We start from the raw sequence: 24,998 nt of genomic DNA, 5'->3' as shown, positions 1-24,998 counted from the left end.
AATGGGATGTGATCATTCTGAAAGGACCTTTCCTAAACTAGGGCTGGACTTGCCACAATTTTGATATAAAGGAAGATAGTTCATTGTTTGCTCTCCTAGATATTAGAATGGGCAGAGTGATAGTATATCTTTAAGATAAATGGCTCACTCTCCTAACCCAGAGGAGGGGAGCCACCAACACAGGCTCACCCTGCTGCGGCCAGAGGGGGCAAGCCCCAAATTGCTTCCTCTTTCTTCTTGAGGGAGCCCCAGCCTCTTGGCCTTCCCCTAAACGGGGTCAGAGCCAAGAGGCAATACCATGTTGCAGACAAGCCCAAGTCCTGTTTGTTTGTGTTTCTGCTTTCAACTGGTGGGAGTCCAAACCTCTTGGAGACCTGAGACAGCTGCGAATCTGGATGTTTCAGACACTCCCAGAGAACATGCAACCACCGCCCGCAGAAGGAGCCTGGGCCCACCCCGCTCCCCAGCCACAGACTCTGCGTCAGAAGATCCACCCTGAACCCATCAACGCAACTCCCAGAAAGGACTTACACGCCAGATGCTTGTGCTGCATCCAACCCCCCAACTATCTAAAATGTTGCATTTTACCTGTGCTCTGCTTATTATATGTAACCTTGCGCTCTGGGAACTATTATATGTGACCTATAACCATGCCATTTAAATGCGCCGGATGCACCAGCTCCACCTCAGAGAAAGCCTCAGAAGAGCTTCCTGCCTTGGAGAAGAACTCCCACTACCCAGGATCGATGACTGGAGGCTACAATCAGTGGAAGAGGATTGATCCGGCTCACCGGCCCCACACAAGGTGAGACTGGCTTTGCCCCAATCTCCCTTCCGATACTCTCAAAACTCATTTATTGGACTTTAACCTGGACTTACCACCTTCCCTAAAAGAACTTTCATGCCTTACCATATGTTGCTTCCTGCCATTGCTTGTTAGAACTTTTTCTGCATGCACCCAACTTGTATGGGAGTGATATATGCTGCTTCATTGCCTGTACACTGATCTGTAATCAAAACATTATCTAATAAAAATATTTATCTTGAAGGCCTGATGATGGTAAGATTAAAGCCTTGCTCTCTCATTTAAGAAGAGCCAGAGAGGTCTTCATAAACTGGAAAGGACTACAAGAATTTTCAACTGCTGCTACAAAGGAACTGTGAAAACCTTTATAAAAAGTGAAGGCCTACGCAGTCTAGACCTATAACTATAGAGAACAGACACAACTTTGAAGCTTTCTTTGAAGTTTTTTGCACAGTTTGGGCTTTCTGTTCTATTTTATATATCCCAAGTTAGAGAGAATTTTCTATATAATTGAGAGAATAGCTGCACAGCCAACAAGTTGTATCATAAAATCAAATACCTCAATTTCACCACCACTGTCGCAAAAATATAAAGGTTTTACTTGACCTTGTGCTCTTGAAATTGTGTTACTTCTGAGATTTCACTGGGGAGAAGTTTTTTTCCAGGGATTTATTTTGCTTTCAGTATAGTGGACTGTTTTAGAAAAACTTATATTTTTTTTCAAAGCGCTAATATGTTTTGTTTCTAAGACCAAAGCAACAAGAATGTGAAAAATATTTTAGGAGACGATTGGAGAAATAATACTGAGTATACAACCCAGTCTGCCTGTGACAATGTATACCTTTTTCTGAAATGTGAATTTTGTTTACTTATTTATTAAATTTATTTATTACATTTATTAGTCGCCCATCTGGCTGGTTGTCCAGCCACTCTGGGCGACGTACAAGATAAAAAACAATACATTAAAACGTTAAAATTTAAAACCATAACAGTAAAAACCTAACCCACCCCAAAAGCCTGCCTGAAGAGCCAGGTCTTCAAGGCCCGGCGGAAGCTCATCATAGAATAGTTGAATACTTGAATAGTTTTTATATTATCAACATTTGAAGCCAGGTCTGTTATGGACCTTTGGATCTGTTCAGAAAAAACAAATCCTCCCATCTCTCTTCACATGTCAATTACAGTTTTAAGGACCAGAAGCAAGCAAGTAATCACAGGCATTGATTTGGAGGAAGATCCAGGATATAAATGTAATAAATAACAATGTGGATTAGCCTCAATTAGGATTCAACAGGATTCATTCAGGCCTCAAGTTGCTAGATTTCAGGGTCCTGAAGGTGGAGGTGAGGCTTATGCTCATTCTGCCAATTTTACTCTGCTTCAGATAGAACGACATAATTGTTTTATTCCATAGACCCCAACAAAAAGTTTTTCTTTTACAGTGTGAGTGAGAAGCAAAAGGAGGAATGGGTGTGTGTGGCAGAGCAGAATAGGGGGACAGCACCGCCACTGCTGGTACTACAAAAATGAGGGTGGAGGACAGCACAGTGGGAAGAGAAGGATGTGCTGGGCCTGCTTGAGAGTCACTTTTAAAACTTTCCAATCAGTCTTTGGATGCATTGATCACATTGGCATTCATCACATTTCCTAGCTACAAAATGCAGTCTTGTGTGTGGTAATTCACAGGTTTATCAAATGTGCCATATGAAGGACATTGGAGCTTCAAGACAAAGAAGCTTTTCTTTTGTTCACAAATAACCTTGATGAATTATGTTTTCTCTATGAGAATATTTGCAGGAGTCATTTGGAAAAGACCTCTGCTTTATACTGAAGTGCCAAAGCAAACAACGAGTTGCTGGCAAGCTCTTGTGCATGAGTAGGCTTCATGACCTTCACTTTGGTGAGCTGGGAAAGAGGTGGGAGAGATTTATACAGAAAATACATCTGTGCTGACATACACAGATATCACAGATTTCTCTGAAATACATCATATAAAAGTTGGTTGTGACTTTTTTCTTTCAAAAAATGTCTGATTAAAAACAATTTGAGAACAAAGACTGTGGTAAACATGAATGGTAAAGGACAAAACTACAACAGTGTTGATAGGTGGAACCAATGAACTTTACTAAGACAATAACTTCCTGACTCAGCAACTAGTCAAAAAACAACAGCTTTATTAATATGGGGTGAGTCATACTGGGCTAGATTAATCCCATCCTAGCAAGTGCCAAAGGAAATTAACTGCTAATGTGTGCTAAATGTGTTGTAAAATAGTACGGACAAGTGGGACCTGCAACAAAATGTTGCAGTGTGGATTGTTCCTGTTCAATGTTCCAATCAGCCAGTCGCCTATCTCTTTGTCCACAATATTCCATTCCGATCACTCCACTATCCAGCTTTCTGTAGCCACTAAGCACACACAATCCTCATTGAACTGTTCTGGTTGTTGCTAAATCCACTATGGGGTTTTTTTCTTAAAGATTTTTTGTACTTTTGCAAATCTTGGTGTTCCACCAGCCTGCTACTACCTTCCTCTTATGTGTGAATGAAAGCTGTTTTGGCTACATAAGGATCCATGCACACTTTTGAACTTTGGAAATAGAGGGAACAATATTTTTATTTATTTATTTATTATTTGATTTATATCCTGCCCTTCCTCCCAGCAGGAGCCCAGGGCGGCAAACAAAAGCACTGAAAACACTTTAAAACATGATAAAAACAGACCTTAAAATACATTAAAACAAAATAAAAACTTTTTTAAAAAGCTTTAAAGACATCTTTAAAAAAAAAGTTAAAAATATTGTTTAAAACAAAAAGGGTTTTAAAAAAAAATTAAACAGCAATTCCAACACAGACTGGGATAGGTCTCAACTTAAAAGGCTTGTTGAAAGAGGAAAGTCTTCAAAAGGCGCCAAAAAGATAACAGAGATAGCACCTGCCTAATATTTAAGGGGAGGGAATTCCATAGGGTAGGTGCCGCCACACTAAAGGTCTATTTCCTATGTTGTGCAGAATGAACCTCCTGATAAGATGGTATCTGCAGAAGGCCCTCACCTGCGAGTGCAGTGATCGACTGGGTATATACGGGGTAAGACGGTCTTTCAGGTATCCTGCTTCCAAGCTGTATAGGGCTGTGTACACCAAAACTAGAACCTTGAACTTGGCCTGGTATCAAATCAGCAGTGGGGTGAATGTTGGCAATACTCTGCCCCATTGAGCAGTCTCGCCACCACATTTTGCACCAGCTGCAACTTCTGGACCAACCTCAAGGGCAGCCCCACATAGAGCGCATTACAGTAATCCAGCCTAGAGGTTACCAGTACGTGGATAACAGTGATCAGGCTATCCTGGTCCAGAAACAGCCGCAGTTGTCGAACCACCCGAAGCTGGTAAAAGGCAGTACTAGCCATGGAGGCCATCAGGGCCTCTAGCAACAAAGATGGATCCAGGAGCACCCCAAAACTATGAACCTGCTCTTTCAGAGGGAGTACAACCCCATCCAAAGCAGGCAACTGACCAATTATCTGAACTTGGGAACCACCAACCCACAGTGCCTCCATCTTGCTAGGATTCAGACTCAGTTTATTGGCCCTCATCCAACTCACCACTGAGTCCAGGCAGCGGCCAAGTGCTTGCACGGCCTCTCCTGATTCAGATGTTATGGAGAAATAGAGCTGGGTATCGTCAGCATACTGCTGACACCTCACCCCAAATCTCCTCCCAAGGGCTTCACATAGATGTTAAACAGCATGGGGGACAAGAAGGTACCCTGCAGCACCCCATAGCACAACTACCAGGGGGCCAAAAGATAGTCACCCAATGTTATTCTCTGACAGCAACCTTGGAGATAGGATCAGAACCACCATAAAACAGTGCCTCCAATACCCATCTCACCAAGTTGGCCCAGAAGGATACCATGGTCAATGGCATCAAATGCCACTGAGAGATCAAGTAAGAGTAACCAGATTGCACTCCCCCTGTCATCCATCAGGGTGATGAAGGCCAATTCAGTCCCATAACCAGGCCTGAACCCAGACTGGAGTGGGTCAAGATAATCTGTTTAAACAGAGCCCAGAAGATAATGAAGATTGAAATGGGGGCAACCACCTGGTTTCTTTTCAAAACAAGTTCATTTCCAGTTTTAAGTTCAGTTCTCTACAATTCCACATCTGTATGCAAATTTATTTTTAAATGTCCTCATGAAAACTCATCAGCTAATTGACCCTAATTATATGAAAGTGGCTGTATACTATAGCCAGCATGGATTTTTTACATTACACAATGTTAAATTGAACATACCCCCCATGCCATACTGCTGCTTCCCATAAACTAATTTCAAAACAAAACCTTACAAAACCTATAATCCTGAACTCAGAAACACTTGCTTAACAACCCTCTAAATTTCATGGAGATACACAAAGCAGTCAGAGAGAATCAAGAGTTCAAAGTTCAAAAAGAGGGGGAAAATCCAGACCCCTGTTGGACTTTTTTATGTCAGAGTTCTCATAATTTGTTGAAATTAATAAAAAATCAGCCATGTTCACAGAGTCCCTGTAATCCTATTACTGACCTTGCCCCATACTCTGGCCTTCATCTTCTGCAGCTTATAAATTAAAAATGCTTGGTGGATTTTCAATTAAAGAAATTTAGCACTGGAGTCAATGATAAGCGTAGGCATGCTCAGTAAGAACCAAATGCCACTGTTCTAAAAGCCAGACTCACAGCTGTTTGGCTTGGCTAATCAGGGGGCCACACCAACACCAGACCTTTATTTCACTTTAGATAGTCATGGCCTCACCCAAATAATCCTGGGAAGTGCAGTTTGTGAAGGGTGCTGAGAATTGTTAGGAGGCTCCTATTCCCAACAGTGTTCCAATGGCCAGAGTGGTTTAACAGTAAGCTGCTGTGATTGCAGGGGAGTAAATCCCATTGAACTCAGTAAGCATACAAATGATCAATCCATTCTCAGCAAACTTGCACAGGATCCCATTTCTTACCTCCCGGATTAAAAAGCAGAGAAATTCACTATTAGGCAAAAAAAATCCTTGCAGTTTAAGAATGTACCTATAGCCAACAGATATTTCTATCAAATCTTAAAAAGCAGGGAAATTGGGTGGCTATAGCGAATGCACCAGGGAAGCAGGAGACCTGACCTCCTCTCTGAGATATTGGACTGCCCTACAAATTTGGCAAAATGCAAACACCATTTGGGTTGGTCTTTCACAATTCAATCCACATTCTGTGTAGCTTGGAAGAATTTGGTAACATGTGCTTCTGAGCATATGGTGAGTGGTGGCAACAGCTGTAGTCAGCCCAAAGAACAGAAACAAGACGTGCTGTGCTGATCTTGTTTTAGCAGAGAGGAAGCAATAATATTGTCGATATAGTTCAGATAGTCACTTTAAATATGTCTGATTTACTTTGCAATTTTAGTGAAGTTTCCTATAGCAAATCATTTTCTTTTGCTTCAGTTTCTGTGAATATGTGAAGTACACTAGTATTTTGCACACTTTACACTAAAAAAAACTCCAAAAACAATTGTGGAATAAAGGCACTGACAATTCTGCAGAGGAGTCTCCTCTGGACATGAGGAGTTGTCTCAGTTTGCACAAGATAAAACAGTGGGAGGTGAAATATATTCTAGCAAAATTCTAGGTGTCCTCTATGTTTTTATTTCACCATGCCCGCCTTTCCTTAAGTGGAGCAATTTAAACAAAGCAGGCTGAACACATGCAGGCCAAGTTTGTTTCTTCCAACAGCTAGAGTCATTCATGAAGTAGCAACATATTGTAAAAAGTCTGATTTTATATCAAACTGCAGTTTCAGATTCAACTGTTAATGCACCCAGAATAGAAACAAAGTATAACCTCCAGTTTGAAACACAAAAGGCTGTCATCATATGACAGTGACCAATAAAAAGGCTTTGAAATTAATAAAAATAAATTTGACACAGATTTCTAGGATGAATAATGAGAGAAATATAATTCTCTAGATTAGATTCTCTGTAGGAAAAGTAGAAACACAGGAATGAAGCAAAGTAAGATCACCAACAAACATACAAAAAAATTAATACCCCATCTTTGGAGATGCAGTCCTGATCGCAGGTGTTGCCACCACTCACCATATGCTCAGAGGCACATTACCAAATTCTTCCAAGGTACACAGGATGTGGATTGGATTGTGAAACACCAACCCAAATGGTGTTTGCATTTCTACAAATGTGTAGGGCAGTACAATATCTTAGAGAGGAGGCCAGGTCTCCTGCTTCCCTGGTGCATTCACTATAGCCACCCAATTTCCCTCCTTTTTAAAGTTTGATAGAAATATCTGTTGGCTATAGATACATTCTTAGGTTTCAAGGTTTTATTGCCTATTAGTCATGAAGCTCAGTGGGTGGCCGTGGGCCAGTCACTGCCTCTCAGCCTCAGAGGAAGACAATGGTAAACCCCCTCTGATTACTGCTTACCATGAAATCCCTATTCACAGGGTCGCCATAAGTAGGAACCGACTTGAAGGCAGTCAAATTACAATCAAGTGAATGTAAATAGGCAGTGAGTTCCAAAGTGTAGGTACTACCATACTAAAGGATCAATTTCTTACAAGGGCAGAACAAGTCCTATGTAGAACCAGTAACATGGAAAGCACACCTTAAACCTGACCTTGTAGCAAATATACACCTTTTTGCAAAGCAATTGTCCCTGATGTAATGTGTAAAATTCATACACCCCATATAATAGTTTATTGTCAAAATGAGTTGGTCATTGCAGAACATTTTTTAAAAAAGAAATAAAATCAGTATTGGTTTCCAACATAATAAAAGCAATGATATATTTGTAAACCCTGTCTAATTGCTTTAAAAAATAGGATTGGAGACAGAAAGATTTCAAACACAAACACAATCCTTTGCTATGTTTACTCAAAAGTCCCATTAATTTACAGCACAATCCTAACCATTTCTACTCCAAAGTAAGTCCTATTGAATTCAATGGGGTTTACTCTGGGTATGTGGGATTAGCATTGCAGCTTTACTCCCAGAAAAGCAAATATTGCTTTAAAGCGTCATATTGGGAAGGTTTTCAAAACACTGCCATCTTTAACAGCCCAGGAAAATGTAAACTTGTTTGACTCATGAACACAAGAGAAAAAAGAGTTTTGGTACTGCTGAAAGCTATATACTTAATGTATGAGATGTTCAGATAAACAGGAAAAAAACAATAGTTTTCTACCTTTGCAATGGAGTCTAGGTACTGCCTGGAGAACCAGAAATCTCTTGTCAATTACAACCCTGACTTCATTTATGGGCTACAAACCTGAAAGGGAGGGGTTAGAGCTGCCAGCTAAGAGATCATTTCACAGAAGTTGTAGGGAGTGGCGGCTGACAATTTGGTGTATATCTCAAGAGCCAGACCACCTGCAAACCTTTTTTTTAAAATTAAAGCTGAGAGTCCGGAGATTAAACTGACTCACCTGGAGACCCGGAAAGGACCCCAAAAATCCAGAGTCTCCAGGCGAAAACTGGACTTCTGGTAAACCTACTTACATTTAGGTGGGGCTTGTTCAAACAGATTCATTTAGAGTACATCCACTGGATGTTTTAATTAATCCATCTAACATCTGAACCTGTTTCAAATCAGCAATGTGACAGCATGTGGGTCTAAGAGCTTCCTACTGTTCCCACTACTCACCACAAGCTTTATCTATCCCCTTTTTCAAGAGGCAAAAGGAGTAAAGTAACAAAGACAGAGAGACAGATAACAATTTAAGAACAGTCTAAACTCCAGAAGTCTCCAGGCATCCCAGCAGAGAATTTCTGCTTTCTGCAGTGTCATTAATGTTAGGTATATGAAACAGCAAAGAAAATTGTATTATTTAAGGAATAATAATAATAGTAATAGTAATACATTAGTCATTTATTTCTGTATTGCATAATAGAACTTGCTGTGAAAATCTCCTTGAAGATCAAGCACAAGGAAAAGAAATTACGAAAAGATTGGATGAAGGCTTGGGCAAAGCAAAAATAAATAGTATTAAAGCACACCCACTCACATATCTTACAACTCACACTTCTGTCTTGCTTCCAGATATGTCCAAGCAGTGGGTTCTGAAGTCTTTTTAGTTTATGATTACATCAGGAAAACTGTATTACTTATTAATACAAGGCATGTTTATCATGCACATGTTGGAGAACAAGCAGTGAGGTGCACATCATTAATAAACTAGGGATTGTGCCCCTGTGTGCTTTGCATGCCAAACACTCTCCTTGCCCCAGGTCGCCAAAGCACTGTCCTCCCTCCCTCCCTGTGGCCCAGCTCGCCAAGGCATCTTCCTTCCTTCCCATGCCCCATGTCACTAAGGCACTTCCCTGCCCTGCCCCTGCTGTGCGTCTAGTGTCACCCATCCTTCTCCCTACCCCCAGCAGCCTGGAGGAACAGGAGGCCCCGTGGTAGCAATGTTGAGGCCTCCCATGAAATGGCTTCACAGTCATCCAGGGCACCACCCACACACTTGCATCCATTCCCATTCCTTTCCCCCGTGCTGGCCTTGAGCCCAGCATGGTTGGGCTGACATGCGTTCGCTCACCTTCTTCCCCTGTCCTTCCCACTACCCCCAGCTTTGAGCGCTGCACAACTGAGCCACTGTTGTGCACTCGCCTTCTTTCCCTGCATCCTCACCTTCTTTCCCAATCCTCCCTTTGCTGGCCTTCAACTCAACGTGGCTAGGTCATGCTGTGGTCTGCTCAGTGCCACCTGCCTGTAGCCACACGAACTGTACCATGAGGCTTACGCTTTTATGTATATAGATAAAATAAAATTTAGCTAGGCAAGCGTCAGAGTGACACAGGAGAGTCATCCCATCAGCAACAGGAAAAAGTGGAAATCTAACAAAAGTTCCTAGAAAAGGTGGGAAGAACATGGCATTAAGGACCCCCCCCCAAATATCCTGTTCACTTATTGTGCTTGTCAAAGCGTATCAGACACAGACCAAGAAGAATTTGGGCTCAGCTATTCAGGCATGAGGCTTACTGGATGACCATGAGCCAATCACTATCTCTCAACTTAGACTACAAAGGAAGCTAGCATATAGTGAGTCAGACCACTGGCCCATCTAACATTATTGTCAACACTGACTAGGAACATAGGACCCTGCTTTATACCAAGTCAGATCATTGGTCCATCTAACAGTACTACCTGCATGGACTGGCAGCAGCTATCCAGGATTTCAGGCAGGGGACATTCCCAGCCCTATCTGGAGATGCTGGGGACTGAAACTGGGACCTTCTGCATGCAAAGCAGACCCTCCACCACTGAGCTATGGTCCTTCCCCATCTGGCAGTGTATCTCCAGTATTTCAGGCAGGGGTCTCTCCCAGCCCTACCTAGAGATGGCAGGGATTTAACCTTGGACCTTTTGCATCCAAAGCATTTGCTGTACCGCTAATCAATGGCCCTTTCCCTACCTCATAAAATAAACACCCCATGTATAATGCCATGAGAAGGTGAGATACAAGTGAAACAATTTGCTGTGGATTCATGCACTAAGAAGGTACTTTTTCTTTAACTGAAAATCTTAATGGTTCCTAGGACTCAAAGTAATCTCTATTGTCCTTCTGATTTCAAAACTATGCAATTGTGTTTTAAGCTCACTGTCATTTACGGTCACAACTGATTTGATGGATAACAGCCTTGTATCAAACGCCTGCTCAGATGTTTAGAATCTTCATTTTAAACTACACATTTGTTGTTTGAAAGCAGGCAATACATTGATTTTATTCTGTTACTGAGCTGTTACAGTACATCACAGCTGTTTGATGCCATTAATATGGATGTTCTTACTACCTTAAATACATATTATACCATCAACGTTATAGTAAGGGAGGAGGCAAAATATTGGTGTTGCTGAAATGACAGAGTCCATAACATCCATTACAAGTTGCTCAAGTACTTGTTTCACCTTCAGTCCCTTGTGCAGCCCAAACCCAGCTGTTGACCATTCAGCCTGTTGATCGCAATTTCTCTTATAAATACTTGTGTTAACATCTGTATTGTTGACAAGGTGCAAATAACATAGCTCCCGCAATATTCTTTGGAAAACTTTCTTTATGAAATTGGCAGTTCGGGGCCAATTTATTCTATAACCCCCCCCCAGCCAAATTCCAAAAAGCTGCTTCTAAGGATATTACAAATTAAATCAAAAGAAAACATAGCACAGGTCTAAATATAGTGTTCAGAAGATAATAATTTCTCGTAGTGGCATTGTTAACTATTAGCTCCTAGAAGTCATGAATAAACCAATTAAACAAACAGCACTCTTCTCAACAGAGTCCATTAAATTATGCCAACCACCTTAATCTCCCCAGCCACATATAAAATAAAAATGCAACTTCGTTGATATTTTGTATTCTGCCAATGTATCAAGCTGTTTTAGTGCTACTAAAAGAAACAATTACATTACAGATGTAATCTCTCTCTTTTTTACATCACAAACAGCTTTAATAAAAACCAACTGGAAAATAATTGTGCTACAAAAACAGAACACCATTTTACATTCTACATTACACTCTTAAATATGCTCTGTTCTGGTCAATTCAGTGTCACATTTCTTCTTTTAAAATTGTAAACATCCATCAATTAAAAGGTTCTTGCATAGCTGAGAAATAAATATATGTGATTTCTGGAATGCCCAACTGTATTTGGAGGACTATACATTGTGAATGATTACCACAGAATTTAAGGTTCCATCTCATTCTATCCACCTACATTGTTTGAAAGAAATACATCAACCTACACTTGCTAAGTGATTAGCATTTTGAGAACGTTGTCATTAAATAGATCTACCAATTTGCCCAGTGGGGCGTTGTCTTTCTCTGCTTCTGTTTACTACAAGGACTATGGTAAATAAATCAGCAATCCATGCCTGCATTAAGGATAAGATGGCCAGTCTTGGGCCCAGATGAACCTGCAATGGCCCCAAATACAAAGGTGTGAGCTGAAGATCAGAATATAGTGTGTGTGATGAAGTTAATACTGGGGATACTTAGACAAGACAGATGGTATCCAGTGACTGATAATGACCAATTCTTAGTTTAATTTTTGTACATGAGGATTCATATCACATTAGAAATCACATTCATAGTTTGCTGAAGGGCATGCACATGTGGAATTAGGCATGCTTCTCTTTTTTATTTTTTTAAAGAAACACCTTTGAAATGTCAGTTGAGAAAGGATACCATTTCAGGGATTAATTTTTAAAGACAGAAATGTTACATGCACAAGTTTGTAATACTTAATGAAGAATAAATACATTTTGTGCTCAAGCGTGTGTGTGTGTGTGTGTGTATCTGTCTGTATATATGTGTGTGTATAAAAAGAAAAATGAAAAAGGCCCTCAGTGTCCACTTCACTCTCTCAGAAAAATTGGCTCCTCCTTCTATTGAAGGCAAGTTAACCCTCTACTCCCCATGCGCCATGATTCCCCCCTCAAAAAAAACTTCTGTTGGCTCCAAAATAAGACTTTGTCAAGAATAATTGCAGTATGGTGCTGCACCTTTGGAGGGAAATCACAGCTGAAGAAGAAAGGCTTAACCATCCATGTGCATTACATCCTCCCTGTAGTGTAGTGGCAAATTCAGAAGTGCAGGGTTCCTTTATGATACTCACAGCCATGCACCCTCAGAGCCACACCCCCTTCAGATATTATACAAACTTCTATAAGAATGAAAGGAGACTGAGAAGAGCTAACTTGGCTGACTTGCCTCCTTTCACTCTGATTATCTCCAATAAGCAGGTAAAGACAAGGAAGCATGATAAAAGACTCTTCTCAATGGCCAACACACTCCTTTTTCCTACTGATTGGCTCACAGGATGCTGGAGACCCTGCTCTCAAAAAGTAAGGGGCCTAAGACCTTCCAAGATCCTGGACAACTACACCCCTGCAACTTTCCCTCACGCACACACATACAGAAAATCCCCTGCCCTGCTGTTTGAAAAAAGCCTTCTTTTGTCTCCAACAGAAAACTCCCTAATTGTTAAAGTGAAGGGGGATATGGAATGATGTTCCTGTAGAGTGCAGCTGTGGACAGAATCTCTCTGGCAATTAATTGTTGTTGTTGTTGTGCACATAGTTTGGGCAGTGGCTTTTGTCATGTTTGTGTCCGCCATTAGCCAAAGGGCCCTGGAAGGTTGGTCAGGAAGGTAGGTAGCCCTCAGGCAGTGGAAACTGGTGACTCCAATAATGGACAGTGAATCCGCTCTGGGTTTTAGTCCAAACTTTCAAGCAGCTGTCAAAAGATGTGGAAACCAATTCCCAAAATAGGTTCAGGACCTTGGACACCTCCTTGAAAGTTCAGACTAAAACCCAAAGCAGGTTCGCTGCCCCACTGACATCGGAGCCACCAGCCTCCACTGCCCTTGGGGCAGAAATGGTTCTCCACTAATGCATTACAGAGTCTTTGGCAAAGCCTGCAGGGATATCCCATTTTTATTTTATTTTATATATTTTTAAAAACATATATATATACTGGCAACTCTTATAAAATATCAAAGTGATGTACAATAATATATACAGGTACAATAAAACATAAACCACCATGAAACAATACAAAATAATAATTAAAATGACTGGCTAATCAATAAAGTTTAAACTGTTGGCATAAAAAGGTCTTCAAGGGATGCCTGAAAATCATTAGCAAGGATGCCTTCCAAATCTCTGCTGGAAGTTGGTAGTTTCAACACATAGGTTGAGGCTGGATTATTAAGGCTAAACATGTGGTTGAACATAATGTTGAATCTGACATTTTGAATTAGATTGGAAATGGGACCATCCACTTTCTTTCTCAGTCATTTAAGAGCACAGCCTGAGAACTGGAAAGTTCTCTAAGCCTATTCTTCCAGCAGAGCCCAAGGTTTCAGAGTGTGGCACTCAGTACTCTTATATAACACAACATGTTATATATATTATCAATGAATGCATTCTAACTAGAAAGATAATAACAAAAAGCTAGTTAAAAATAAACTTTAAACCAGGCCTGCTCATCTTGTGACCCACACACAGACTGAATGCATCCTAGCAGATATATATGTGGTTATCCAACAGGGGCTTGCTGAATCAATGTTTGCTATCTTCAAGGAACTGCAAAAACAGGAGGATTTTCAAACACTTGGCAGGCACAATATCTGTTGGTGGACTGCATTTGGCATGCTGGGTGCAGGACTATGCTAACCAAGAGAGTTGCTGACCTGAATGCAGACAGAGAATGAAGGAAATTCAAAGGAAGGAAAGAATGCTCATTTTTGTACTTACAGGGTCAGTGAGCTCCGGCAAACTAGCCTGGTAAGTGAGTGGCCGACAGTCCCGAGTATTGAAAACTAATACACATGGAAGGAACATTGGGCCAAGGTCATCCCCATCGAGGACATCAACAGTGAGGGTGGTTGTACTTGTTCTTCGTTCCATAAGATTTTGAGCTCGGTCCTGTGGAGAAAAGAAAATAGGATTTACAGAGTTTGCTCCTTCACACATGAAAAGTTATCTTGCTATCACGACACATCATAATATACAATTTGAATCCATATGCCATAAAACTTGTTACAAAGATAGGCAGAGGTAAATATGGAACTTCCTGACCTCAGAAGGCTGTAAACTAGGATCACTTATAGGACCAAGTGGTGGTGGAACGTTTGTATGTGTGTGTGTGTGGGGCTACTAGCCGTCTGCATCTCAGGAGGCAAATATCCTTAAGAGTGCTCGAAACTGTAGCACAATGAGGGCTAAACTATAGTTCCCAGGATTCTTTGGGGGAAGTTATGTGATTTAAATACATGGTGTGTATACAGCCTCTGTAGTATCATGTTCTGTATCTTTCGCTTCTTTCTTCCCCCCCTCCTCTCCTCTACTGCTTTCTCTCCTCTCCTTGACCTTCCTTTCTACCTGTATTCCAAGATACATCTTTCTTGTCTACAGAACTCTTTCTCCTCAAAACTCTCCTTTCCTTGGACACCAAATCATTACTCTCCTGAAACTGTTGCATGCAAGACTGAGGCATCTGCTGACATTACATACAGAGCAAAATTTGAAAAGTAGGCGAGCAAGCATTGAATACAGAACCCATCTTTTGTGCTGTTTTGGTGGCCTGTCTGGGAAGGAAAGCAAGTTATCCAATACCAGCAAAGAGATCTAATATTAGCCATATGAGAAAAAACTTTAAACTGAAGGGTTTTCTCCCCCTAGCAATATTTGAGGAAACAAAAATGTAGAACAGATTCTGTGATAAAATCTTCTCCCTTGCAAATTTGGAACTGATGAGCATTGTTTTCCACACATTACAACAAAGGATTTTAATCCTCTGTATCTCAAAAAAAAAAAAAAAAGGAAAGGAAAAAAGTTACACAGCTTTAATTACAGAATCACTTATCAGCACAGCACAGCACACCAGTATGTGTTCCATATATTTTGTTACTGACAGAAGAATTCATGAATCCTCTTTGTTGCTTTTCTAGTAGGAAGAAAGCAGTGTGCAGAAAAAGAATTAAGCCAGACTGCAAAAAATCACTATTCTTATTCAAAATGGTAGTAATATTATCACATCACAGATATTTAATTTGGAATTTGCATGCCACTTCTGCTTTCAGCCATTTTACAATGGAGGGTCTGGAATAGAGTATTTCTAATGCATATTATTATGGTCAGGATAATCCTGTAATCAAGCAACAGCCTTGCCTTCAGTGATGGAACTTTTCAGGAGAAGGCTATATGTTTAACAGGAGACATTCCACTGTATCATTATGTTGATACTTTAAGTACTAATTTGTTTAGCTGGTCAAGTAAATAGAAAGTATAATACTTGCTATAAATTGAATTAAAAGCAAGGATTGCAAATGTGGACTTGGGGAAAATTTGAACTTGCAGTCTTAGATGCTTGGTGGAAACAGACCATTGATCCTGGGAAAGGACAGGAAGGGGGACAAAATGGTGGCAGGGTTAGGCTCATACCCAGAGGAAATGGTGTGGCACGATGCTATAGAGCTGGAAGGAAGAAAATCAGGCTGAAGCAAGTAAGAAAGGTTAGCAGCAAAGGTTGACAGTTGTGCAGCTAGGACTGGATCTTGGGACTGAAGTCCAGGGCCCTATAACTAGGACATCTCCAAATGACTATCTAGAGCAGCCTTTCCCAACCGGTGTGCCTCCAGATGTTGTTGGACCACAACTCCCATCAGCCTCAGCCACCATTTCCAATGGTTGAGGCTGATGGGAGTTGTGGTCCAACAACATCTGAAGGCACAACGGTTGGGAAAGGCTGATCTAGAGAGTAGCAGTAATGGGTGCAGCAACAAAAAGGTCCCACATCAGCACCTAAACTGGCATAGCCATGTTGGAACTCACTGGAATTAATTCTGGTCCCTGCAGCTTCCTTTCTTTCATCATCATCATCATCATCATCATCATCATCATCATCATCATCATCATAATGGTGACCATCTGGGCACATGCATGGTTACAGATGCTAATTTTTTTTAACTTTAAAAGTGTATTATAATTTTCTACAACAAAATTGTGCTTATTCCCAAATAAATGTCTTTAGCATCAGGAGTGTAGAAGCAAACAGCACTTTATTCCTTTAACAATGATAAGTGAGTTTAAAATGAAAAACTGCACGTACTCAGAGAAGTATATCATTTAATCGGGGTTGGCAAATTGGTTTTGAAATGTTTTTGGTTATACAGTATCAGGAATGCAGAGGCACAGAATGGCAGTTATTGTGGAGAGAAGAAAAATGTTAGCTATGTGCTTCACAGCTGAAATAATATACATGGGGGTGTCCCAAAAAGCCATTAAGTCCAGGATCTAATATGACCTAGGTGCACCCCTGAAGGCTGATCAAGAAACAATTCCAAGAACAAATAATATGATGCTTAGGCTAACAGAAGTGATTCAGAAACATCTATAGATAGCCAGAATTGGCAAGAAGTAGTGACCAGAAAGTGGGAGTAATGAATAGCATTCAGCTCTCTTTAGTGATTTGACCCTAGTGACAATTGATGTAATCACCAATCCTGCATCTGGTATGCTCAGAGTCTTCACATATGTGCCATTCAAAAGTGGCACAATACCCATGTGCTCTGTTCTCACGTATTTGAATCCAAGTACGATAAGACTGGTCCTAGGAGGCATCAAGAGCTCTTGAATCAAAAGCATAAGTATTCTAAATTATGTGAATAAGGTCTTCTAGACTGTTGCTATTTTGGAGTAGGATTCAATCACATACCAGCAAATTCAGGTTGTGCAGTTATATTAGACTGGGAAGTCTTGTGCAACAAACCCACTTCCCCCTAAGATTTGATTTTTTGTGATAAGGAAAGGGATAAGAGAAAGCACTGGAAAGTGTGGCAAAACATCCTCCCTGTATGCAACATCATCTAACTTCCCTGCAAACTAATCAGAATGAATGCTAATTAAATAGCCAACATTGTGTAATCTCCCTGTAAACAAACCAGAATGAATGCTTAATAAACAGATTATCTGGAAGCAACCTTAGTGAAACATATCAGAAGAATGCTGGGAATTCATGACTTCTTTAAAGTGGATTTATAACTCTGCAAGTAACTTGCAGAATTCTACAACAAATGGAACCTTTTCCAGTTCTGCTTGCAAATACAATATCATTTGAAAAGCTGATTTAGGGAAACCTTTTCTGGCTTTCAAGGGCAAAGAAAGCTTCCCAATAGGCAGATATACTTTATACAATGTAAACATAACTTTATTTCTCAGCTTGAAATATCTGTTACATAACATGTCAGGAAAATGCTTCACACACGCACACATATGATATACACAATTGGAGAGAAAAGAAAAAGCATCTTCAGAAAGTTGCATTTCAAAACTGAAGGATGCAATGGCAGCCATTAAATTAATTTCATACCAAATTAGTGTTGCTAGTTGCATCAGAACATTAAAACTCATTGACACTACAATGCATCATTCCAAACTTTCCCAGACTTGAAAGGCTATTTTTCAACTCAACACCAATACCATTATAACCAGTTAATAACCAGTTAACATATGAAAGATTGTGTTACAAGGCAACAAAAACATAGGGCTGATTCTCATGTATGCAGGTCTCAACAAATGGCATCACTTGAGAACTGCAAAATAATTTGGTAACTTCTTCCATTAAAATGTGAGGTTCGTCAGCAGCATATGATCTACAATGGTTCATTCAGATACAATGCTGCAACAATCAAATGATGGATATTTATGTGTGAATTCACTCTTGAAATAATGTGATATGTTGATAATGGCAGCTTAAATGTCCATCAGATACAAGACAAAGAAATAGTTTCTTTTGTCCCTTTAAATCAGTTATAATAAAGGGCACCAAAAATGACAAGTAAGTCGTACTCACATTGGCTTGTACAATGACAAAATAGCGTGTCTTTTCTTCATAATTCAGCCTCTCACGCAAAACAACTGCTCCAGACAATGTAAGAGGAATGTCAAAAGTTCTATTTGATGTCTGAAAAATTAAAAGAGAAAAGGGGAAATATAGGATCACAGGAAAAACTGATATTATCAATTTGGGAAGACTAGTCAGTGGCAATCAATAGCAACACTCATTGATTTCAACTGCAATGGATAATCAGTTACCTTTCTCCCCACCCCCTTCCCCATGGACCAAATGAGTTTCCATAGAAAGAAAGGGTACAGGCTTTTTCCCCTAAATTTGAAGCAAGTTTTGTGTTCGGATTTTATTCAGAAAGCAAAGATCCCTGGCGAAATGGCAGCACAGAATGACATTATTTCAATGAAAGAACAATATCACCAGGGAAAAAAGTACCTATTTTACAACAATAAAAGTCCAATTAAAACACTTTCACACCGGACAGGAACAGAGGGGGATATCCAACTATATATATATATCCTGCTACAATCTTTTGAGTCAGGTCTAGCTATAACTAACATTGGATATCACCAGGGTCTGGTAGAAGTCAAGGGCAGCAAGTGACGTGATGACAAACAGGGCTTAAAACTGACATAACCAACCAAAAGGTTAGTAGAGATTTGGAACCTGTTCACATGACCTAACTGCATTAAAACCAAGGCAAAGTGGTTGCCTGATTTCTTCCTTAGAGGCAGAGAAATCAGTCACTTCACCATTGCTCAGACTAACATGAAAAATGTTTGCATTGGCATGAAGGGTGTGTTTACACAGAGAACTCTCACCACAAGAGAGAAATTTGTTCTTCTGTGTTTATGTGGGCCTCATAATCACAGCCACCTGTGGTTGGACACCTGCATAAATGAACCCGAGGAGGGAAGATTCCCCCCCTCCATACAGTTGGGACTCTGAATGAGAGGCCAGCATGTGTGGACCCCCCCCACCTCCATACATGCACTCATTTGTACATGGTAAGTCTCCACATAGTTGGAGTCTGATTAAATAGGGTGAAATAATGGACTTTCATTTGCTGGAGAATTAACACAAGCTTTTAGGCAAATCAGTTCTTCTCCCATGGTTTTATCTTTACTTCTCTTCATGGGGGCACATTAGTAAAAACAGGTAACCATGGAAGAATCTTAGGAATTTTTTCTCATACCACTGTGAGATTCCTCTGTTAAAAAACCAAACACATTAGGTGAAGCAATCAAATTACCATTTTGCCATGCCTAAAGTGCTCACCAGGAGAACAGCACTTTAGTTTGTAATTTGCCTAAAAGGTTGTGCAACCTGAAGTCAGCACAGGACCATTGATCATTACAGGGCATGATAAATGTAATCAAGTTACTTTTGAGGATTGAAACTTGTCAGGTTAAAACTGAAATGGCTAATTTCTGTACCCAAGGATCCTTTGATCTGCAAAGTCTTGATTCAGAAATTTGCTGGTGATGACAGGCTTTATGTAACAGAGAAGTAGTGTGTGTGAGCTCATCCACATATGTAACGTATGTTACAGACACTCTACTTAGAGGTCTGTACGTAAGCTGCTCCATTTGAAGCTGCTTCCTTTACAACTGAGGCTACATCTGCACTATACATTTAAAGTATTATGATTATACCACTTTATACACTGGGGACTGTAGGTTGTTAAGGGTACAGACAGTTGTTAGGAGACCCCTATTCCCCTCATAGAGCTACAGTTCCCAGAATGAATTAACAATCAATCTCTCTTCCCAGGAACCTCTGAGTGCAGAACTATGAAGAGCCTCCCCAACCACTCAGAAGCATACACTTCAATCTGAGCCAGTCAGATGCATTCATTTGAAAGCTGCTTGGTGCTCTCTCTCTCTCTCTCTCTCTCTCTCTCTCTCTCTCTCTCTCACACACACACACACACACACACACACACACACACACACACACACACAGAGTTCAGTGAGGGGTGTAGTGGTAAACTACCCAAAAAACATGTTTGTCTGGCATGGGTGGCGGGAAGGAATGTGGTTTCTTCATGGGCTGGGCTGGGCCCTATTTACTGTAGGGAGGAGGAATAGCATAGGAGATTCTTGGTGGCAAACGGCCTCTAAACATGCTTGGGTGGCATCATAAGGGGGTGGGGGATTCTTAAGGGGAGAGAGGAGATTCTTGGTGGCAAACTGAACCTAAAAGTATTTGTTTGGCATCATAAGGGGGGATTTGGTTTCTTCATGGGCTGGAATTGACTTTTTTATTGTTAGGGTGGGGGAAGAGGAGATTCTTGGTGGCAAACCATCTCTAAAAATTGTTTGGCTGGCATCATAAGGTGGGAGGGCAGAGAATCTAGTTTCTTATGGGTTGGACCTGGACTGGACCTTTTTATTGCCAGGGTGGGAAGGAGAGGGATTTGTGGTAGCAAGCTGCCCCAAGAATGGATTGGACTGGACCTTTTTTTAAAATTATTTAAAGTATCTGAAAATTTGATATGGGCTTGTATATGAAAATTAACTCCCATTAGGGATAAGAGGAAGAACTTATAATTATTTTAATTAAAACAACAAACTTAGCAGTACTTTGAGGAGGACCAGATTTTTTATTCTTTCTGAACCCAGGACTGTATCTTTCATGATGTGGGGAGGGGAGACCAGGAGAGTAATTGATGACACAGGCATCCTGGCATTGGTAATTCAATTAGCAGGGCATGTTTGGAGTTCTTGCACACTCCCAGCTCCAATTTCACTTTGAGTGGGGAGGTGGAGGCTGTGTAAATGTAGCTGATCAAAAAGAGAAGGAATTTTGAGTTAATCAGATCCCTGCTTATTGATATTAATATTGATATTTTATCACTATTTCCTTTAATTTATCAATATTTGCTTTAATTTAGCAGCATTTCCTTTTAAAATACTGATATTTCCTTTAAAAATATTAATATATTTTTTTTAACAGATAAAACTGGATTGGTAAAAGCAGGGGCTTTTGGACAAAGAGCAAACTTAAATTGATACCAGCTTGTTAGGTCAACAGAATGCTTTTGAACAGGCACCAGGCAACGGATCCCATCCCTAGCAGAGATCTAGGTTTCTGTTCACTACTGAGGACGTATGATGTAACTATGTGCACACTCATGACAGCATAGGACTAAAACCTTTTGGAATACCTACAAAATGTGAGTTTCCAGCAAGTTGCTCACGTTGTGCTTTTTTTTTTTTTTTAAACAGGATTGGGAGAGCATTACTGAATGAGCAGAGATGTAGGTTTTTGTTCACTATGGAGGTAGAATGACTAACTGTGCACACCTATGACAGCAAGCAACGTTTCTCCCATCTGAGAAGCAACTGTGACAATAGGGACCCCTTCTGAACCAAAGACACTCTAAAGTTTGTTTAGGTGCTGTTTGTAAAAGTGCAGTGCGTAAGCGTCTACAGCATATTTGCAAGGGAGGAAGATGGAGAAGAAAACAGAACTTGGTCCTGCATCTCAGCTTTTGCATAATCTTAATCACAATGTAGCCTTGGTATAATAAGTGACCTAAAAATGATACCTTCCCCCCCTCATCTTGACCCTACTATCAAAATACACTTATATATGTTTACATTTTATTATTATATTCATACTGCCACTGATAATTAAGAACTTGGGCACAGCAATAGTAATATGAATAGTGAATAAAAAATGCTCAAGATGTCTAAAAATGAAGTACTTTTGGATATACCTGAAATGTGCAAAAATCTATAATTGGTAGAAACTATTCTCTGGGTTTTGATCTTGAATTAAGACTTGATTCAAGAATTATATCCAAAAATTCTTCTCTCCAGAAATAGCCAGTCTAAAACATCAGAAAACTAATTCGACCTGCCCGCTAGGAAGTCTTTTAAAAAATCCGATTAGCTAAATGCATCTGAATAAAACTTACATGAATTCACTGGTTTGTAATCTTCATGACAAGTTAAAGAACAGACTGCAAAACTCAATCCGGTTTTAACATAGATAGCAAAAGGGGGCAAACAATCAAATGGATGTACTAATACATTTTATTATACAGCCACCAGAGTGGCTGTATACTATAGCCAACATGGATTTTTCACATTCCACAATGTTAAATTGAAAATACTCCCCATGCCATTCTGACGCTTCCCATAAGCTCATTTCAAAACAAAACCTTACAAAACCTATAGTCTTGAACTCAGAAATGCTTGCTTAACAACCCTCTCAATTTTCATGGTGATACACAAAACAGAGAGAATAGAGAGTTTAAAAGGAGAGGGGAAAAAACCAGAGCCCTTTTGGACTTTTTCTTCTCAGAGTTCTCATAATCTGTTGAAAGTCATTAAGACTGGTGGCAAATGTCCCTTTTTTGGGCAAGGTTTTGGAGCGGGTGGTCGCTGGCCAGCTCCAGGCGCTCTTGGATGAAACCAATTATCTGGATCCGTTTCAATCTGGTTTTAGGTCCGGTTTTGGCACTGAAACAGCCTTGGTCGCCCTGTATGATGACCTTTGTCGGGAGAGGGACAGGGGGAGTGTGACTCTGTTGATTCTCCTTGATCTCTCAGCAGCGTTTGATACCATCGACCATGGTATCCTTCTGGGGAGGCTCGCGGAGTTGGGAGTTGGGGGCACTGCTTGGCAGTGGCTCCGCTCCTACTTAGCGGATCGTCGCCAGAAGGTAGTGTTTGGGGAACATTGCTCGACACCCTGGACTCTCCATTGTGGAGTCCCTCAGGGGTCGGTTTTGTCCCCTATGCTCTTTAACATCTACATGCAGCCTCTGGGTGTGGTTATCAGGAGTTTTGGAGTGCGTTGCCATCAGTACACTGATGACACGCAGCTCTACTTCTCCTTTTCACCTTCTTCAGGTGCGGCTGTTGATGTGCTGAACCGTTGCCTGATAATGGACTGGATGAGAGCTAATAAACTGAAACTCAATCCAGACAAGACTGAGACACTGTTAGTGAGCTCTTTCCCTGCCCAGATGGTGGATGTTTCTCCTGTTCTAGATGGGGTTACACTCCCCTTGAAGGAACAGGTTCGTAGTTTGGGGGTCCTTTTTGACCCTTCCTTGTCGCTTGAGGCTCAAGTGGCCTCGGTGGCATGGAACGCGTTCTACCATCTTCGCTTAGTAGCCCAACTACGCCCCTATCTGGACAGTGATGATCTCGCCTCAGTTGTTCACGCTCTGGTAACTTCTAGACTGGATTACTGTAATGCGCTCTACGTTGGGCTGCCCTTGAAGACTGTTCGGAAACTTCAGCTAGTGCAAAATGCGGCAGCCAGGTTGCTGACGAGGACCAATCGGTCCGTGCATATAACACCTGTCCTGGCTCGCTTGCACTGGCTACCTATTTGTTTCCGAGCCAGTTTCAAGGTGCTGGTTTTGACCTATAAAGCCTTACACGGTGTGGGACCGCAATACCTTGTGGAACGCCTCTCCCGCTATGAACCTACCTGCTCACTTCGTTCAGTATCTAAGGCCCTCCTCCGGGTACCAACTCACCAGGATGCTCGGAGGATTGTTACTAGATCTAGGGCCTTTTCTGTAGTGGCCCCCGAACTGTGGAACAGCTTACCGGAGGAGATACACCTGGCGCCTTCGGTTCTTTCTTTTAGGCGCCAGGTTAAGACCTGGTTATACTCTCAGGCATTTTAATGTTCAATGTTTTTATGTTTAATGTTTTAGTTTAATTTTGTTGCTCTTTATTACTGATTTTATTCTAATATTGTATTTTAATCTTGTTTTGTACACCGCCCAGAGAGCTATTAGCTATGGGCGGTTTAGAAATGAAAATAAATAAATAAATAAATAATAAATAAAAATCAGCCATGTTCACAGAGTACCTGTAATCCTATTACTGACCTTGCCTCATACTCTGACCTTCATCTTCTGCTGTTTAAAAGTTTAAAAATGCCTGGCTGATTTTTAATTAATTTAAGACATTTTGGCTGCAACTCAATGATAATGTCAGGCATGCTCAGTAAGAACCAACTGTCAGTGTTCTAAACGCCAGATTCTCAGCTGCTGGGCTTGCCTAATCAGGGGGCCACACCCACACCAGAGCTTTATTTCATATGAGACAGTCCTGGCTTCCCCCAGAAAATCCTGGGAAGTGTAGTTTGTGAAGGGTGCTTAGAGGAGAGTCCTATTCCACTGACAGAGCTCCAGTAGCCAGACTGGTTTAACAGCCACTCTGATGGAAGGTCTGTGAGGGGAACAGGGCGTCTCCTAGCAACTCTCAGCACCCTTCACTAACTACACTTCCGAGGATTCTTTGAGAGAAGCCATGCCTGTCCAAAGTGAAATAAAGGCCTGGTGTGGATGTGGCCAGAAACAGCTTTGGTTTACATTTGGGTGGGAGGCTACATGTGCCTGCTGTAGAATAAAAGGTTGGGGGAAATGCTGAAAAGCAATGATACTGTTCACCACATTTTCCTTTTGGAAAGGAAAGGGGCTTCCCCTCTGCCCAGTGTCCACCCACCCAATCTCCTCCTCCTACTCTCCCTGTCCCTCCCCCAGGTCAGTGTTGGACTACAACCTGGGAGACCAGGGTTGGAATCCCCACACACACATGAAGCTCACTGGGTGATCTTGGGCTAGTCACTGCCTCTCAGCCTCAGAGGAAGGCAATGGTAAAACCATGTCTGAATACCGTTTACCATGAAAACCCTATTCATAGGGTCGCCATAAGTCAGGATCGACTTGAAGGCAGTCCATTTCCATTTTCAAATATGATTGCACAGAAATAAATCCCACTGAACTCAAAAAGTATGCAAATGATCAAACCCACCCTCCCTT

The 24,998-nt window shown here is 41.0% G+C and overlaps 1 protein-coding gene across 7 annotated transcripts in view; it reads right to left on the bottom strand.

The window, feature by feature from the left end:
- Window positions 1–24,998, bottom strand: part of PCDH15 (protocadherin related 15) — a 605,264-nt gene that overhangs the window by 370,600 nt on the left and 209,666 nt on the right. For all 7 annotated transcript variants that reach the window (XM_061635350.1, XM_061635351.1, XM_061635352.1 and 4 more), the window contains exons 7-8: window positions 18,203–18,313; window positions 14,104–14,274 (exon numbers count right to left, since the gene is read on the bottom strand). In XM_061635350.1, the coding sequence (XP_061491334.1) occupies window positions 14,104–14,274; window positions 18,203–18,313 (282 nt within the window). The remainder of the gene's footprint in view (window positions 1–14,103; window positions 14,275–18,202; window positions 18,314–24,998) is intronic.

Source organism: Rhineura floridana, chromosome 7 (assembly GCF_030035675.1).
Source record: "Rhineura floridana isolate rRhiFlo1 chromosome 7, rRhiFlo1.hap2, whole genome shotgun sequence".
NCBI lineage: Eukaryota > Metazoa > Chordata > Lepidosauria > Squamata > Rhineuridae > Rhineura > Rhineura floridana.
This window is presented reverse-complemented; position numbering and strand designations above follow the sequence as displayed.